The 19,228-nt window shown below is 48.7% G+C and overlaps 1 protein-coding gene across 4 annotated transcripts in view; it reads left to right on the top strand.

Annotated features, from left to right (window-relative positions):
* The window catches only part of LAMA1 (laminin subunit alpha 1), a 136,173-nt gene extending 117,496 nt beyond the window's left edge, over positions 1-18,677 (top strand). For all 4 annotated transcript variants that reach the window (XM_021096069.2, XM_084964184.1, XM_084964183.1 and 1 more), the window contains exons 54-63: positions 2,369-2,520; positions 3,233-3,418; positions 5,188-5,323; positions 6,335-6,447; positions 9,910-10,099; positions 10,873-11,031; positions 11,817-11,970; positions 13,480-13,613; positions 17,021-17,243; positions 18,325-18,677. In XM_021096069.2, the coding sequence (XP_020951728.2) occupies positions 2,369-2,520; positions 3,233-3,418; positions 5,188-5,323; positions 6,335-6,447; positions 9,910-10,099; positions 10,873-11,031; positions 11,817-11,970; positions 13,480-13,613; positions 17,021-17,243; positions 18,325-18,485 (1,608 nt within the window). In that variant the 3' untranslated portion in view covers positions 18,486-18,677. The remainder of the gene's footprint in view (positions 1-2,368; positions 2,521-3,232; positions 3,419-5,187; positions 5,324-6,334; positions 6,448-9,909; positions 10,100-10,872; positions 11,032-11,816; positions 11,971-13,479; positions 13,614-17,020; positions 17,244-18,324) is intronic.
* Positions 18,678-19,228: the final 551 nt, after the last annotated feature.

A 19,228-nucleotide genomic window follows, 5' to 3' on the forward strand; every position in this document is an offset into this window, starting at 1 on the left:
TCTCTATCCAGTTCCAACACATTTTCATCACCCAAATAAAAGCCTCTGCCTGGTAAATAGTCTGCCCGTTCCATTGTCCCTCTTTCTCTAAATCTGCAAACCACCAGTCATCTTTCTGTATCTATGAATGAATTTACCTTTTCTGAATATTTCATATAAATGAACTCATACATGTGATCTTTTGGGTCTTTTTCTTTTTTTTTTTTTTTTTTTTGCTTTTAGGGCCACACATGCAGCCTATGGAAGTTCCCAGGCTAGGGGTCGTCCAATTGGAGCTACAGCTGCCAGCCTATGCCACAGCCACAGCAACCCCGGATCTAAGCCTGTCTGCCAGATCCTTAACCCACCAATTGAAGCCGGGGATCAAACTCACATCCTCATGGATACTAGTTGGGTTCATAACCCTCTGAGCCACAATGGGAACTCCTTTGTGTCTTTTTCTTAGCGTGTTTTCATGGTTCATCCATACTGCAGGACTTATCAGTACATCCTTTTCCATGGCTAAATGATATCCCACTGTCTACAGAGCATAATTTGGTTATTGTTGAGGGTTGAATCTACCATTTGACTAGTCTGAATACTGCTGCTATGAACATCCTCATACAAGTATTTGCTGGAGAACCTGTTTTCAATTCTTTGGGGTATATACCCAGGGATAGAATTGCTGGGGTCGTATGAAAATTCTAGGGTTAACTTTCTGAGGCACCATCAAACTGTTTTCCTCCACCAATCTTAATACGGCCTCTAGTAAATCAAAATGTGCTACTAAGTCAGCACAAAAGAGATCATGTCACCCAGTGCTGGTGAGGCCTTGTGAAAAGCCAGTTCTACTGGTGACCCTCTCTCAGAGTGGCGAAAAAAAGGATGAAAAGCCTTCAATATTTTCAAAGCTTCAACTCTTTAATCCCATGTTTAAAAATCTTTAAAATTTCACAAGGGTGGGGAAGGTTAAATTTTCATTATGTGTGATAATAAAAAATTAGAACATCCTCATGCAAGTATTTGCTGTATTTTTAAAAGTTTTTTTAAACAAAGGAATAGATTCTGCAAGGAGCTCTCACCTCACACCCCTGAGAATGGCTACCATCGAAAAGACATGAAATAACGTGCTGGTGAGAATGAGGAGAAAAGGGACCCCGGGTGCACTGTTGGTGGGAATGTACATTGGTGCAGCCACTATGGAGAACAGTATGGAGTGTCCTCAAAAAGTTCATAGGACTCCCATACAATCCAGCAATTCCACTTCCAGGTATATAATGGAAGGCAATGAAATCACTGTCTGGAAGAGATAGCTTCACCCTCTTGTTCAATGCAACATTATTTACAGTAGTCAAGACATCGCAGGGTTAGAGTTAGGGTTAGTGTCTATCAGTAGACGAATGGATAAATTAGATGTGGTGTAAATGTGCAGTGGGATATTATTCAACCATAAAATAGGAGGAAATCCTATAAAACAACATGTATGAACCTTGAGGGTATTAGAAGTCAAACAGAGAAAGACAAATATTCTATGATTTCATTTATATGTGGAATCTAAAGAAACAAACTCACAGAAACAGAACAGATTGGAAAGTAAGTAAGAGAGTAGATTTTTTTTTTTTTAAGGGCCACACTCATGGCATATGGAAGTTCCCAGGCTAGGGGTGGATTCAGAGCTGTAGCTGCTGACCCACACCACAGTCACAGCAACGCCACATCCGAGCCTTGTCTGCGACCTACACCACAGCTCATTGCGATGCTGGATCCTTAACCCACTGAGCGAGGCCAGGGATCGAACCTGCATCTTTATGGATGCTAATCAGATTCGTTTCCACTAAGCCTCAACGGGAACTCCTAAGAGAGTAGATCTTGAAATTTCTCACCACAACAAAAACAGTTTGTAGCTATGTGAGGTGATGGATGCTAACTAAACGTATTGGGGTGACCTTTTTGCAGTATATACAAATAGCCAATGGTTGTGTTATATACCCAAAACTAATACAATGGCATGTGTCAATCATATCTTAATAAAACTGGGGGAAAAGAGAAATAGATCTGTGACTTACAATGTAACTATATGTTTGAACACAGGAACTTAGGGTATTACTATGTGTTAGAACATAATGCATCAATACGTAATAAGCGTGAAGAGTATATAGAAATGGAACTCCTTGACATGGTTAGTGATAGCAGCATAATCAGAATGTGAATTATTTAAGCAGAGATTAGAAAGTCATATGCCACATCGAAAATAGTTGTGTTAGATGGTGATATTCTTATGGGGCCGCTTCCTTGGTGCTAATACTCCCGCATTACGTAGTAAGATGACAATTCTTTCAATCATGGAGTAATGTCTTTCCTATGGGAATTCTCTGTGCAATCTTCCCAGCCCTTCTTTTCCATCGTGCTCATCGAAGGCCTCATTGAAGTACACGTCAATGCCGGGGATGGAACCAGCCTGAAGAGGGCTCTCCCGCGTGCTCCCACGGGCACCTACAGCGATGGCCAGGAGCACTCCATTTCCTTGATAAGGAGTGGGAGGTATTTGCGTAACCTTCCCAAGTTTCCCCAGTAGGAAGCTTTATGGTGCTCTGTGCTGTGAAGTGATTGAGATAATTCATATGATGTCATTAACATCCAGAGTTATATTTCCAAAAAGGGTGTAAACACTTTCTAGGATACCTCCTTGGAAATCAGTTTTGTATATTTTGTAAGAAGATATTGACTGCATTTTCATAAGTGAACAGCCTTAGCCCTGACCTTTTCTGGAGCCCAACTTACTGTCTTTATGTTGGAATCATTCTGTCACATCGTGTTATATTATTAGTAAATACTAATGGGGAATGATAAAATGGTAAATAGTAACACAGTAAATAGCAAAACATAAACCATGACATGGGAAATGATGTTATATCAGTATTCCTGTATAATCTCCCTGCAAAACGCTAGACCAAATGTTTTAAAAACATGCTGCACGTTTTGTCACAGGTAGAGAAGTAAAAGACAACTCTCCAAAAGTCAATTGAATCGAATAATACATAATCACGTTCCGTTCATTTTTGGAGCTTGTTCAGCTGTGAGGTTTAATTTTCAGGATTCACCTGTTTATTCACACACACGTTAAATGTCAGGTTAAAATTTATCGTCAGGGAACTTTTATGATTGGGTAAGAACTTGCCAGAATGAGATATTAAAATGGACAGTTGCATTTCATTATATGTGAAAACCTTTATTTTCTTCTCTAACCTTTTAGAATTATCACTGTCCAGCTGGATGAGACGACTCCTGTGGACATGAAGTTGGGCCCGTCCACAGAAAGCAGGACAATAAACGTGTCCAACCTATACATAGGGGGAGTTCCAGAGGGCGTGGAGGCACCTGTGCTCAAGATGAGAAGCTCCTTCCAGGGCTGTATTCAAAACCTGATCTTCAACATGGAGTAAGTGTGGCTGCTCTCAGCGTGCTGCTGCACTTTCTGACCTTTACTACTGAGTGCTAGCACTGGCCCACAACCTCATGTTGCTGTTCGAGATGGCCCAGGATGCTACAAGTTCCCAAAAAATAAGTGACTCCCATGTTCTACCATGAGTGTCCCTCAAATGGATTTTATTGGCCTAGAAGGATGGCTAGATCCAGGCATCACGGGTGAGGAAAAAGGAACCGCTAAACAGTAGATGCACAGGATTGTCAACAGGCAGCCAAGGTCAAATACATTTTGGCAAGTGTTTTGAGAATGTAGAGACTTTGTGAAGCAACTTTCTTGCTGTCATTTTTTTTTTTCTTTTTTCTTTTTAGGGCAGCACCTGCGGCATATGGAAGTTCCAGGCTGGGAGTCTAATCGGAGCTGCAGCTGCCGGCCTCCACCATGGCCACAGCAAAGCTGCAACCCACCCCGCAGCTCACTGCAACACCAGATCCTTCAACCACTGTGCAGGGGTCAAACCTGCATCCTCAGGCATGCTAGTCAGGTTCCTAACCCACTGAGCCACAACGGGCACTCCAAAAGTTTCTTGAGCTCGTTGCTTTAAAGGAGGCTTTACAACTGGGCTATTGGCAGTTTCAGATTATGAATGTTATGAATGGTTCCTCCTAAAACAATTACGGTCTGATTGAGAACCGGAAGTCTCTGTTCCCATGTGGAGCTGATGAGGATGAAGGAGGGAATTACCTGCACCCATGGGCGTTTATTTCCTCCTCACTCCCCCTCTGCCTGTGGTCTGCGTGCGGGGGGACAGGACTGTGCTCTGACCTGGGTGGGGGGCGTTTGGAGGCAGAATCCGCACAGGAGAAACGAGATGTGCGTGACCTGCCCTGTGACCTTAAGCAAGGACGTGGCTCTTTCATGGTGACACTGTCTTTTGTGAGGAAACTTCTTAGGAGTTCTTGAAATTGAAAAGGCTAATGGGCTGGAGTGGGTAGCAACACAATGATGACATCAGAGCCTTGCCTCCGTTATTTGTACATTATATATAAATATGTGCATGTATATATGTATTTTTGGGTCCACACCCACAGCATGTAGGAGTTTCCAGGCCAAGAAGGAACAAGCCTGCAACACAGCAGTGACCTGAACCACTGCAGTGATAACAGCAGATCCTCAACCTGCTGCACCACCAGGAAACTCCCTCAGTCGATTTATTTATTCACCCAATAGTCTGTTTATAATTAATCGATTAGGCATCTTCTTCCTACTGGAAACTGTGAGGCTGGGAATCCAGTAGGGCAGAAACGTCTAAGTACTGTTCATAACTGAGTCCTCGGAAAGTCCTGACAGGGACACGCAGATAGGGGACATGTAAAGGGAAACCTGTGAGAAAGAAACGAGGGTTTCACTGGGGCCGCTGTGCAGCGTGGTGTGAGTTAGAGCCAGACGCTGGCCCTGAGGCAGCCCAGCCAAGGCTGCAGGGGGAGATGATGGCCTTGGAGCCACCTCCTGAGGGCGGCTTGGCAATGGCCAGATGGACATATGGGGATGGGCTCAGGGGCAGGTCAGCGGGCTTGCATTTCAGGCAGAAGAGCCGAACAAGAGGATATGTAAGTAGGATACGGACTTGTAGCCCCTGAGGGGGGTGGTCAATCTGATACCTCTAACAGTATTATATGAATGTTTTTGAATGGATTTCAAGTGCCCAGGAATCAAATGACCCTGGCTCACGTGTCGGTTCGTACTGTCTTCATTAATCCTGAACACACTTGGTTTGTATCTAGACTTTTGGATTTCACCGGTGCCATTGGCTATGAGCACGTGGACTTGGACTCCTGCTCGCCCTCAGAAAGACCCAAGCTGGCTCTCCCTGGAGAGGATGGCGAACTCCTGCCGGAACCCCAGCCTCTACCGAGTCCAGTAAGGGGGCTGCTTTAATTCCATCATTCAGATCCAGCCTGAAAGCAAGCACACCACCCAGGGGGGACCTGGCTAGAAAGGAGTTAGGAAAGCTGCACAGTGATGCTGGAGCAGTGACTCATGGGGGAGAGGGGGTGCCCAGGGAGCGGGTCTGAACAGAGAGGGTCTTGAGGGGCCCCACAGCACCGAGGAGCAGCCCTGCCAGGGAGGTGGGCAGGAGGAGAAATGCCTGGCTTCTCCCACTCCCTCTGCAGCCTCCCCACACCGCCCTCTACTGGTGGGAAGAACCAGCTGGAAGCCACTGTCTGAAGGAGGCTGGGGGGTTAGGGTTATCCCTGTGGTGAAGGTGGAGGGGGTCGGGCAGTGCTCCCCACAACCTGCCAGGGCCTGGCGTCCAGGCTGTGAGCACCTCCTTGGGCTGCCCTACCCCAGACTTTGGGGCAGAGTCTCTAAGGACTCATTATCACCTGGGATGTAGTCCGAAACATGAAAATAAGGATTTATGTAAGCCACTGGACATATCACCATTGGTTTAAAAAAAAATAAAAAAGATTTGACTCACTTAGGAACAGCTAGGTTTGACCAAATATTTTTCACAGTAGCCCTGGTTGATTTTCACTTTTTTTTTTTTCCTTTTTCTGATTTCTGTTTCCTTGGTTGAAAGTTTGCACTCTGTCATGCAAAAGCGGTATCTTCCAAGCAAGGCTTATCTCTGAGTTCAGAACCTTGTCTTGGAAAAGTGATTCTGAGGCCTCGCTGGGTCTGGAGTCAGGACACTTCCCTCCAGCCAGCCTCATCCTGGGTGCCCCTTGCTCCTTTGGGGAGGAACGAGCCCGGCCTGTCGCCTGTGGGTGGACACTTACCAATTCCCGGTGCTTGGGCTACTCCTGTGGCCACCGGCACCCTCAGGATCTTCTCAGAGCATCTGAGATGGGTCCTTCATGCAAAAACATGTCCGTGTTGGCGTGGGTCCTGGTTGGGCATGGCTGAGAGCCTGTGCATCTCTTACAGGGAGTGTGTGCCGTGGACAGAGCCCCAGAGTTCATCTCCAACGCCCACCAGTTTGGCCTCACACAGGGCAGCCACCTCGTGCTGCCCTTTAATCAACTGGTTGTCCGAAGGAGGTAGGCATTGCCCTGAAGTCCTCATGAGGTGTCTCACGGCTGGGTGAATGCAGGATGAGTCTTTTCCAGAAGCTTCTCCTGTTTCATCATGGAGGGTTCAACTAGCCACCAGGGGTGGCAGTGAGAAGGCCCAGGGAGGAAGGCCATGTCTGTGTGTGGAACTCAGGGGTTCCTGTGGTTTGAGCCCCATCTGGAGGAGGGCTGGTCGCTGCCTCCGCGTGTCTGCACGAAGGTGTGGGAATCACTCTTCTATCAAAAATCCCAAGTCCTCTGGATCCACCATCTAGACTCGGGACCGCATGCTGCAGTCAGCGTTCACTGCTTTGATGAAACTGTCTATCCACACTCTTTCACTGGGCCCCCCAGCTCCTTGGTACCACCCCCACAGCCACGGCCTTCTGCCATCCCCCCGACCTCACACCCACGTGTCCCAGGTTCCCTCCTCCTTTCTGTGAAGGGGGCTCACATCCAGGGATCTCATGGCCAAGGCTCCTCAGGACCCCGCCGTGCTCCCACATCTTCTGTGAACTTCAGCCTCTAAAGCACATGCCTGTAGCCGCACCTTGCTCTGCACTCGGGTCGTTGTCATCTGAGGTCACTGCCCCGCCCGGACCTTGGCTCTGTCTTTTCCCTGCAGCTCCCGCCATCTGCCCCTGAGATCGGAGCCCCCAGCACCTGATCTTGAGGTCCTCTAGCTCCAATCTGTCAGAGCTCCTTTCCTCCTTCTCCCAGCCACCCCCGCCCCCACAACCCCGTGGTCACACCCTTGAGCACTTCACAAGGGCCCACCCCACCTCCGCCATCTCTAAGCATCCCAGTTAGGACCTCGTACTCCTCGGCCCTACTCTGGCAGGTCCCCTCCAGCAGCTCCTCCCCTGCAAGGAGACCCCTAAACCCTCGTGCTTCTCTCCACCCTCACCCCCTTCCTAGCTCCCACAGCACAGTCTGTCCCCTGCCCCAAATGGGTTTGGTGCCATGATAATAGCAGGTTCCAGAGCAAGGCCCCTTCACCCACTCATCTCTGCCAGGGTGACCCCAGGTGGAGCCCATGCTGGTCCTGGTCCCACCAGAGCCCGAGCTGGTGGTCAGGGCTGCAGGAACGTGTCTCTCTTTCTTGCCTGGTTTGACTTTAAGCTGTGGCCACAGATCTCAGATGGAACTTCCAAACTCTAAGTTTACGGGGACCCAGTATGCGTGGCTAATATCTTCACGTTTTAGATTCTTCATCGATTCTTATCTCAAGACTCTCTGTGTCCCCACAGCCTCTCTTCACCCCCCAGCTGCTGACTTCCCTCCCTCAGAGGTCTGCCCACCACCAGAAAGAGCCCTCCCTTCATCCCCACTCTCCCGTCCCCTGCCACAGGGAACTGTCCCCTGGAGTATCCCCTCCCCTCTCCCCCCATTTCTCCCTCTTTCAAACCTGGGTCCTGTCAACACACAGGCAGCATCAGGACCATCATCCAGTCACCATCAGTGAGCGTCAGAGGACAGACTCTTGTGCCAGAGACCATCTCCGTATTTCACACACACCCCACAATTATCATAATTATCCTCTGAGGAAGCAGTGACTTCCTGCCTTCATTTTATAGACAAAGAATCGGAGGCCCGGGGAAGGGGGACACCTGCTCCGGCTCACAAGGCAGAGCTGGGATTCAGGTCCAGGTGCTCTGGCCCCAGAGTCTGAGCCTGTGACCCCTGTGCCTGCTTCCTATCTGGTAGTTGCTACCTTTTTTTTTTTAATTTTTTACTTTTATTTGGTGTTTTTGTCTTTTCAGGGTCGCACCCGCGGTGCATGGAGGTTCCCAGGCTAGGGGTCTAATCGGAGCTGTAGCCACCGGCCTACACCACAGCCACAGCAATGTCAAATCTGAGCTGCATCTGTGATATACACCACAGCTCACAGCAATGCCAGATCCTTAACCCACTGAGTGAGGCCAAGGATCGAACCCAAAACCTCATGGTTCCTAGTCGGATTTGTTAACCACTGAGCCACGACAGGAACTCCCAAGTTGCTATCTTTTAAAACAGAAACTCTCCAGGAGATGCCGCCCCCCACCCCTTCCCCCCACACCAGGTACCGCCCGTCCCACATTAATCCCCCTCCCCACCTCCTCCCTCCTCACCAGGGTCATTTGAGACCTGCCATGGCCACGTCCTTTTTGCTGTTTCCAGGCCTTCCACAGCACTGGTGCACTTGGCCCCTCTGCTTCCTTGACCATCAGGCCTCCTGGCCTCATGTCTCCCGCCCCTCCAAGCCCACCAGAGGGTCCCTCTGCAGGCTCCACCTCTATCAGGGAGGCCCAGCCTCGTCCAAGTACTCTCCGTGGTGGCTGGTGAACTCCAGCAGCTTGGAAATACCATCTCTGTGCATTAATGTCCACAACCTGGCGCTGAGCTCCACTTAGAACTCAGGGGTTGGGCACCCAGATGGCCCTTGGACTCCTCCACAAGGGGTGGGGCAGGTGCCAACGAGAATTCACTGTCTCCCCCAAACCCGCATTTCTGTAGGTGTCATCGCCCTTCACCTGGCTGCCCAAGGCCAAACCCAGCGCCTGTGCTCTCCCCTTCCTCCAAATTCAGTCCTTTAGCAAGTCCTGCTGCTCCTTGGTCCGGGTCCTCCACATCCCCCCACCACCCTGGGCTGGGCCACCGTCTGGTTCTGTGGACTCTTGTAACAGCTGCCCACCTGACACCTTCTGTCACCCTGGCACCTGCTGTCACTCTGACCCCTGCTGTCACTTTGGCCCTACCTAATTTGTTGTTCACATCAGGGTTCCTTTTAAGATATAAATCCATCCACTCCCATCCTCCTTAAAGCCCTCCTGTGACTTCCAGCTGCACTTATAAAATCCAAACACTGCCTCTCAGAGCCCCCTGCCCTCCTGTCCCTGTCCCCATCCCTCAGGGTGTGTCTCAGTGACGCTGTACTTCCTTCTATGGGAGGACACTCAGACGGAGCCTTCCGCCACCCCTGCGGGGCCCCTTGGGGATTGCTGGCTGACCACCATGGTCAAGCCATTCTTTTCACCAACTCTTACCATCTTGAAACACGATGTGGCCTCTCCCACGGAGCTCTGCCGGGCTCTCTCCCACCTTCCACGTAGAGCTCAGCAATGCCGTCTTTCAGAGCTGCTGTCCTGACAATTTGATGTGATCACTGTTGGCCTCCATGTGACCCGACTTGAACTCTCTGATATGATTCTGGTATTAGTTTCCCAGGGACGGGGACCTTCCTCCATTCCCTGCCTGGTCCTCTGCTCCTAGAACCATTCTTGGCAGAGCGAGGTACCCGCAGTAGCCATGAGTCAAGTGGATGGATGGATACACGAAGGAGCGGGGAATGGTCCGAGATGTTGAATGTAAAAGCAGAGGCACGGACTGGGTCCTCTTGCTGCTGTTATTTGAAAGAGTAGACGTGAAACCCTATTCCTTGCCGAGGGCTGAGCACTTGCTTCCCTCCAGGCTCTCAGTGCAGCTGAGCATCCGAACGTTCGCCTCCAGCGGCCTGATTTACTACATGGCCCATCAGAACCAGGTCGATTACGCTGCACTCCAGCTGCAAGAGGGCCGTCTCCACTTTATGTTCGACCTTGGGAAGGGCAGGACAAAGGTCTGGCACCCTGCGCTCCTCAGCGACGGCCAGTGGCACACGGTATGCTCCCAGGAAGCTTGTGATCACTCTTCAGGGTTCCATTCCACCCGGCCCTAGGGTCTGCTCCGTGTCACGGCTGGAATTATACCCTGATTTCCAGCCTGCTTTGATTCTGGTATCTGCGCCCATAGAACGTAAGCTCCTTGTGGGCGGGGACCTTTTCTGTTTCCTAAAATATGCCCGGGGCCTCCCTCTGTGTCTGACACCTAACAGACACTCAGCAAACACTGGAATGAACAAGGGTACCCAAAATGTTCTCCATTTGACAAGAGGTAAATCGAGCTCAGGCGTGGCATGAATGAGCCCTACGTGACCTCATGGCATTTGTGTTCTTGGGATTCGGACCCTGGCACGTGTTCTGTTCTAACCTGCTCCAGGCTCAGCCTCTTCTCAACAGTGACTATGTGAAAACCTGAGCCATCCTTTAGGCTTTTTTTTTTTTAGGGCCACACCAGGGGCATACAGAGGTCCCCAGGCTAGGGGTCTAATCTGAGCTGTAGCCACCAGCCCACGCCACAGCCACAGTGGACACGGGATCTGAGCCGGGTCTGTGACCTACACCACAGGCAGTGCCGGATCCTTAACCCACTGAGCAAGGCCATGGATTGAACCTATGTCCTCGTGGATCCTAGTCAGATTCGTTCCCACTGAGCCACGACAGGAACTCCCATCCTTTAGGATTTCTTTCAGGCTATGACTGCTGGAGTGAACAGATGCTGCAAACAGACATCTGCTAAAGTTGTGAAATGAGGCCTGTGTTCTTTCTGCTCTAGGTCAAGACTGAGTACTTCAAAAGGAAGGGCTTCCTGACGGTCGACGGCCAGGATTCCCCCATGGTGACCACAGTAGGAGATGCCACCACCCTGGATGTGGAAGGAAAGTTGTACCTGGGAGGCCTGCCCTCCGAGTACAGGGCCAGGAACATTGGAAATGTAAGCAGCGTCTTCTCCGTGAGCCCTCATGCCTTTCCTGTGGCTGCTTGTTTTGTGCAGGAATACGTTTATGTTTAAATTATCTTGTTTGGGCCCAGGGCTTGGCTGCAAGATGCAATCCTCTTAAACCACGTCCCTTAATAGTGTATTGGGGCTTCTTCCTGAAGCCCAACCAGCCATCCTGCCTGTTGGTTTATGAACATGTCCCTTTGCACAGCTGCTTCAGCCCCAGCACAACTCAGGAAAAGTCCAGCAAAATATTAGAAAACTCCTCAGTCTTTTTTATTTATTTTATTTTATTTATTTGTTTGTTTATTTATTGTCTTTTTAGGGCTGCACCTGAAGCATATGGAAGTTCGAAGGCTAGGGGTCGAAGTAGAGCTGCAGCTGGTGGCCTATGCCACAGCCACAGCAATGCGGGATCCAAACTGTATCTGCGACCTACACCCCAGCTCATGGCAACGTCAGATCCTTAACCCACTGAGCAAAGCCAGGGATCGAACGAACCTGCATCCTCATGGGTACTAGTCAGATTTGTTTCTGCTGAGCCACGATGGGAACTCCCAAAAACTCCTGTCTTGATGTCCATGATATTCACTCAGAAGAATAGGAAACCCCTTTGACACATTACAATAGCCTTACGTGAGCCCTTCATGTGAAGTCTTGTGGCAAAGAGATTTTTAAAACCTAAAGATAGTATTTTAATGTGTTTTGCTGAAGTGTAGGAAAAACTGCTCTTGCCCTTCCTATACTAAGCAGCATCTACCCTACATCATTTGGCGTAGATCACCCACAGCATTCCTGCTTGCATTGGGGAGGTGGCAGTAAACAGTAAACAGCTGGACAAGGACAGCCCGGAGTCTGCATCTGCGGTAAGCAGGTGCTATGCAGCAGCCGAGGAAGGAACTTTCTTCGAAGGAAGTGGATATGCGGCCTTTGGTATGTATCACCAAGGACCTTGAAAGAAAACTTTGGGATTCACCTGTACTCTAAGATGATATGGATCCAATGGTTACATGATAGGACAGGACCCACTGGATAAGCTGCAGCCAGACCATGTTTCATTACCTGTTCCAGAGGATTCTGGCCGCTCTGCTTCCAGTGTAAAAGCGCCTCTCATGCTGTCCAGATGTTCTTCTATCAGGAGGGGTGCCGTCCAGGCAGAGGGCAATATGAGGTGCTGGTGGCATCTGTACTTTCCCCACATTTATGTAAGGCATGCTTTATGCCCAAGTTAATCAAGACCTTGGAATTAAAAATCAGCAACACAAAATGCAAGTCAGATTTAATAAAGAAACTAACTCTATTTAGATCGTTGAACTATTAATCAGTTATAAGTGGGGTAATTTAAATCTCTAAAATGCCTTGGAATGCAAATTCTTCAAGGCTTAGAACTAGCCCTTGTCATAATATCTTATGTTCTCTCCGCAGTTTGGATGCTTGGTTTGCTGGTTAACTTCCTGTGGGCACTCAGAACCCTGCTCCTCTGGCCCCTTTTCTGCTGTCCATCACAGGGAACTCATTTCTGGGCTCCTTTGCCCTGAGCTTCCGAGGGGGCTCGGTGGGGGTGGGGTTGGGGTGGCAGGGAGGCGGGGGAACGCTAGCTGGATGCTCTCCTTCACTCTCTGCTTCTAAGCTCCAGCAACACCACCTTTTCCCATTTTTCCCTCAGCCCTGGGCATGGCAACACCTGCCTGGTATTGCTAATATCCCTAATTTATCTCAGCCTTTTTTTTTTTTTTAAATCACCTGAATGAAAAAGTTATTCAATTAAAGCCCCACTTTAAGAAAACCTAGTGTGGACTCTAATATACTCAGCAGATGGGGATATACTCAAGAGCAGATGTTGGAAAAATAAAATGTCCCTCTGCCAGGTGGATGATCAGGGGATTATGTAGATCAAATTGCTGTTGAAGTTCCCACTGCGGCTCAGCAGAAACAAACCTGACTCGTATCCATGAGGACAAGGGTTTGATCCCTGGCCTCGCTCAGTGGGTTAAGGATCCGGTGTTGCCATGAGCTGTGGTGTAGGTTGCAGACATGGCTCAGGTCTGGCGTTGCTGTGGCTGGGGTGTAGGCCAGCAGCTACAGCTCCAATTGGACCCCTAGCCTGGGAACCTCCATATGCTGCAGGTGCAGCTCTAAAAAGACCAAAAAAAAAAAACTCTTTTGATTCCTTCCCTCTGTGGCTCTGGATGAGGGGATGTGCCTGCCTCAGCTCAAGGCAGGCTCAGCCCAGCTGATGGTGTGTGTCTGCCCTAAAAGCATTGCTTCCCCTTACAGATGTGCAGGCTGAGGCTCGGCGGATGGTGTGACTTGCTGGTGGAAGTGGAGCTGGAGCCAGGTCTCTGGGACGTCGGGAGGAGCCAGCCAGCCAGCCAGCCAGTCCATGGCCGCTCTGGGCTGGGCAGGCCTCACCCTGACTTAGGTCTTCCTTGTGTTTTGCAGTCAAAGAAGGCTACAAAGTGAGATCCGATGTGAACATCACGCTGGAGTTCCGTACCTCCTCTGAGAACGGGGTCCTCCTGGGGATCAGCAGCGCCAAGGTGGATGCCATTGGCTTAGAGATTGTAAATGGCAAGGTGGGTGCGTCGCATCTGTGGGGTCCCCGCCTCACCCCAGTGTCAGAGACAGAGCCCCTGAGAAACAGTAGAACTATCGAGATCAAAATTTCTAATTATCTCCTTTAATGGGATAGAGAAAAAGTTCAGTTACTCTTTCAAAAGAGAGAACCCTCCAAAGCTTTTTAAAGATAAAAATTAAATTTAAAGCAAAACTGCAACTACAATACAAAGAATTTTTTTTCCTTAAACTGAGTGAAAGTTGCTGACCTGATGCCCTGTCCTCCCTAATATCTGTCAACATTTTATTGGAAATCACTGGAGACTGACAGTTGCCACACCGGGTATAGGGCATCCCCAGTTCCTTCAGGGGGCGCATCCTGCATAACTAGTACAACGTCAAATCTCCGAAGCCGACATTGGCTCATCACCACAGAGATTATTCCGTTATGCTAGTTATACATGTCCGTGTGTGTGCATGCACATGTGGTTCTACACAATTTTAATCACTTAAGTCATCTCACAGAAGCACCACAATCAGGACAGCTGTCCCATAAATGGCTTTACATCCATACCAACTCCTTCCCCCGTACCCCTCGCTCCTGGCAACAACTAATCTCTCTAATTGTTATTTCACAACTGTTATATGAATTAAACCATTAGTATGGGTCCTCTCGAGATTGGCTTTTTCCACCGAGTCTCATTTCCTGGCATTTCACCCACGTGTGTTGTGATAACAATTCATTTCTTTTATTGCAGAGTATTCGCCAGGATGGATGTACCACAGTCCAATGTGTGTGTGTGTGTGTGTGTGTGTGTGTGTGTGCGCGCGCACGCGCGAGCGCGCAAAAGCCACATTTTTGTTCCTCTGATTCTTCTGCTCTTGTTTTTCTGCCTCTAGTCCTTCTCATGTTGGGAACAAAATGAATTCAATAACTTGCAGCAGTTTAGCGTCTTCTGCTTTAAAATTGGCTTCATCAGAGCCTCTCCTGGTTCTCATTCCAGTCTGCTCCCCTTGGTCAAGAAGGCAGGAGGGAATGTTAATTGCCCTTGTCCTTTTCTGTGGGTTCTGGGCTCTCCCCTGACAGTGCTGAGGCATCACCCGACTCCTGGGTCTTCAGGTGCAGCCTCTGTCTTCTGTGCACTTGGCCAGTTGTCCCTGGTGGTTGTGGCGAGGAGTCTGAGGTCTCAGCACCACCAGTTCGTGGACACTGCTCCTGGACACGGCAGGTGTCCCTGTAGATCTGGCTTCCTGTCCCAACTGTGCCTCCTCATCTTCAGCCACCTTCTGTAACCCCAGAGGGGCACAGGAGGGCTTGTATGGTCTGCTCTACCCCTCATTGGCCATGGGGAGCCAGGGTGGTGGTCACTTGGGTCCTGTCTTTACCTAATGTGCTTTGCCACCATTTTCACTGCACTGGGACCAACTCACGTTGCTGTGGGGCAACGATGCCTGACTCTTTCTGAGCTCCTGCCTCTTGGAGGGCCAGGAACACGGCTCTTGATTTCCCCAAATGTATTCGCTTGTTTCTTGCATCACCCCCCGCCTTGCTCCCCACTGGGACTTGGACCCCCAGGATATGCTAGACTCGGGGTGGGGAGGAGAGAAGAAAGTCACATCGGATCTCTTGCCCTTCATCCCTTCTCCCCCTTCATGTCATCTTCATGTTGAAACAAAACTTTTCTATACCACACTTCCGCCGCTCTGCCCTGTGGCTTATAGCCAACTTTTTTCCTTACCTGTATTTTGAAAGAATTTTGAAAATGTTTTGTTTTTGTTTTTGTTTTGTTTTGTTGCTTTTAGGGCCGCACCTATGGCATATGGAGGTTCCCAGGCTAAGGGTCCAATGGGAGCTACAGCTGCCAGCCACAGTCACAGCCATGTGGAATCCGAGCCACGTCTGTGATGTACACCACAGCTCACGGCAATGCCAGATCCTTCACCCACCAAGCGAGGCCAGGGTTCGAACCCACAACCTCATGGTTCCTAGTCAGATTCATTTCCGCCGCACCATGATGGGAACTACTTGAGAATTTTTTGTGTCCATTTGCACATGGTGTGACATATGAGAAATGGTATCAGAGGTGTCATAATTGCAAAAACTGTAATTTTCTATGTATATTTTACCTCTATTATCAGCATATTATTGTTCTTTTAAAATTTTTTTTTTTTTTTTGGTCTTTTTGCCATTTTCTTGGGCCGCTCTCGCGGCATATGGAGGTTCCCAGGCCAGGGGTCGAATCAGAGCTGTAGGCACCAGCCTACGCCAGAGCCACAGCAACGCTGGATCCGAGCCACGTCTGCAACCTACACCACAGCTCACGGCAACACCGGATCATTAACCCACTGAGCAAGGCCTGGGATCGAACCTGCAACCTCCTGGTTCCTAGTCGGGTTCATTAACCACTGCGCCACGACGGGAACTCCTTAAAAATATTTTTAGTGGATGTCGAAGGCTTTAGAAGATACTTCTTTAGTTTGTCCCAGTCTGCCTTGGAAGAATGTTAAATAGCTTCACACGTAGCACAAGAACCTTACAACAGGACGTTCACAATTCTTCCCTCCCGTCTTCTGCGGGTCTCAGATTCTCTGTGCAACCACTGGCCTAAACAACTGTGGTTTGTCAGAAGGGACGTAGTCAAGTTCCTTCACAGGTGCTGTTTCAACTGCTATGAACTAATGCCCTCAGTAAACCCACAGGCTCCTGAGGTCCTGAAAACGAGGCACTGATTTAAGGATGCAGGGCTAAAACTGTGCCTCAGGCTTGTCCCAACAGAGGTGGCCATTTGCCTGCTCTGAAATTTTGGAACTCTGATAGGATAGCATCAGAGTCTCTATGTGGCTTTTTTTTTTTCCCCAGGAGTTCTCCTATTTTATTGATCATGATTTAAGGACCCAAACCCTTATAGTGTTCACCAAGTTTCCATGTCTACCATGTCTATATAGTTGATCTTCTCCAGGGCAGAGCCTGGTTGAATTAACTAGGTTTATTATATTAGTTTCAAAACCATTGTTTGGGAGTTCCTGTAGTGGCGCAGTGGTTAACAAATCCGACTAGGAACCAGGAGGTTGCGGGTTCGATCCCTGGCCTTGCTCAGTGGGTTAAGGATCTGGTGTTGCGGTGAGCTGTGGTGTAGGTTGCAGACGCAGCTCGGATCCCTCGTTGCTGTGGCCCTGGCGTAGACCGGTGACTACAGCTCTGATTAGACTTCTAGCCTGGGAACCTCCATATGCTGTGGGAGCTGCCCTAGAAGAGGCAAAAAAAGACCAAAAAAAACCCAAAAAACATTGTTTGTCTTCCATAGGCAGCCCTCCTCTTTAACAGGATGCTGTGATTTGATCCACTCAAAGAACATTATATGAGTGGATTGTGCTCCTTAAGTGGGGAAAAACTCACCAAGAATATTTGCCTGTGTCTGTTGTTCAGCTCTTGTTTCACGTCAACAACGGTGCTGGTAGGATAACAGCCACATACGAGCCCAAAGCTCCCCATACTCTCTGCGATGGAAAGTGGCACAGGCTTCAGGCAAACAAAAGCAAACACCGCGTGCTTCTGATGGTCGATGGGAACACAGTTCGAGCTGAAAGTCCACACACCCAGTCCACCTCTGCTGACACCAACAATCCCATTTATGTGGGCGGCTATCCTGGTGCGTATGACGTCTGCTCTGCTCATTCACATTTGAGGGGTATTGCCATATGATCATTTTTTTTTTTTTTGGTCTTTTTGTCTTTTCCAGGGCTACACCCGTGGCATATGGAGGTTCCCAGGCTAGGGGTCTAATCGGAGCTGTAGCCACTGGCCTAAGCCAGAGCCACAGCAACTCGGGATCTGAGCCTCGTCTGTGACCTACACCACAGCTCATGGCAACGCTGGATCCATAATTCACTGAGCGAGGCCAGGGATCGAACCTGCAACGTCATGGTTCCTAGTTGGATTTGCCACCACTGAGCCACAACAGGAAGTCCCCCTTTTATTTTCTTTTTTAGGGCTACACCCATGGCATATGCAAGTTCCCAGGCTGGAGGTCGAATTGGAGCCACAGCTGCCGGCCTATGCCACAGCCACAGCAACATGGGATCTGAGCCACGTCTGTGACCTACACCACAGCTTATAGCAACGCCAGATCCTTAACCCACTGAGCGAGGCCAGGGATCGAACCCGCACCTACATGAATACTAGTCAGGCTCGTTACCACTGAGCCACAACGGGAACTCCCCTTTACCATTTTAGAAAGTCAATTTCAGATACCTAGGAATTCTTGGAAAATTAAACTAATCCATATACAAATTGATCATTAGTTTAGACTCTGAGGACACTGGATGTGATGTACACTAAGCGGGATGACTGCACTGAGGTGAATCATCTCAGTGATGCCCAGAGCTGGGAATCATCTTGGGGGTCAGGACTCATTTTAGAGGACAAACCTGCGTCTTATCCTCTCACACAGATTTTGGATTCAAATTATGCATGTTGGGTGTTCCAAGGAATTGATACAAGCGATAATAAAATAAAAATCCCCTTTATGCCATTTTAAGTCACAGCTATGCCTTAAAAGTATTGTACATTAATAGTTTTCTATGCATTCGCCTCTTACCGGAGCCACTTCTGTAGAAATACACTCTTCTCATTTTAATGTAGAAACCACATGAGCTTGTTTTTATTTGTTGTGCTAGCCATATCATTTAACGAAACTAAACAAGATTTATCTTCTCTTCCTTCCCAAACAGCTGATGTAAAGCAAAACTGCCTGAGCAGCCAGACCTCCTTCCGGGGCTGTCTGCGGAAGCTCACTCTGATTAAGGGTCCCCAAGTGCAATCCTATGACTTCAGCACAGCCTTCCATCTCCAAGGAGTCTCCCCTCACTCCTGTCCTGGGACTGAGTCCTGAACTTTGGGGGAGCTCCTCATTTGGGAACTGTCATCTCTATTTTGAGGAGAATTATTTTGTGAATCAAAATCTTTGCAGTTCGGAGTTCATTGCCAACTCAGGTTAAGTGTCTCCAGAGAGAAATGTTGTGTTTATGTTAAACTAAAACCATGTGTACAACAGATACCTCTATTAAATAGTTTAAAATGTAAATTGAATCCATTGGCTCTTTTTTTATTTTTTATTTTTTGTCTTTTTGTCTTTTTTTCTTTTCCAGGGCCACACCCGCAGCATATGGAGGTCCCCAGGCTAGGGGTCTAACCGGAGCTGTAGCCACTGGCCTATACCACAGCTCACAGCTACGCTGGATCCTTAACCAGCGAGGCCAGGGACTGAACCTGCAACTTCATGGTTCCTAATCAGATTCGTTAACCGCTGAGCCACGACAGGAACTCCATTGGCCCTTTTTTTAAAAGAGCTTTTCTTTTGTGAAACATTTAAAATGTTGAACATTCTGTTGAATACTTGGCCGTATTTCATGCTTTGCATTTTGAGTTTTTTAAAAATAAAAAATCACAAGAGACTATATAATAGATTAGCACAGAGTATGAATACTTTCATTTCCTTTTTTTTTTTTTCTTTTTTGTCTTTTTAGGGCCATACCCACGGCATATGGAAGTTCCCAGGTTAGGGGCTGAATTGGAGCTACAGCTGCAAGCCTATGCCTCAGCCACAGCAAGTTAGGATCCGAGGCATGTCTGTGA

The sequence above is a fragment of the Sus scrofa genome, chromosome 6 (assembly GCF_054392235.1).
Source record: "Sus scrofa isolate SSC_HxYL_T2T_F1_AM1 chromosome 6, Sscrofa_HxYL_maternal_Yorkshire_Landrace_v2.0, whole genome shotgun sequence".
Taxonomy (NCBI): domain Eukaryota; kingdom Metazoa; phylum Chordata; class Mammalia; order Artiodactyla; family Suidae; genus Sus; species Sus scrofa.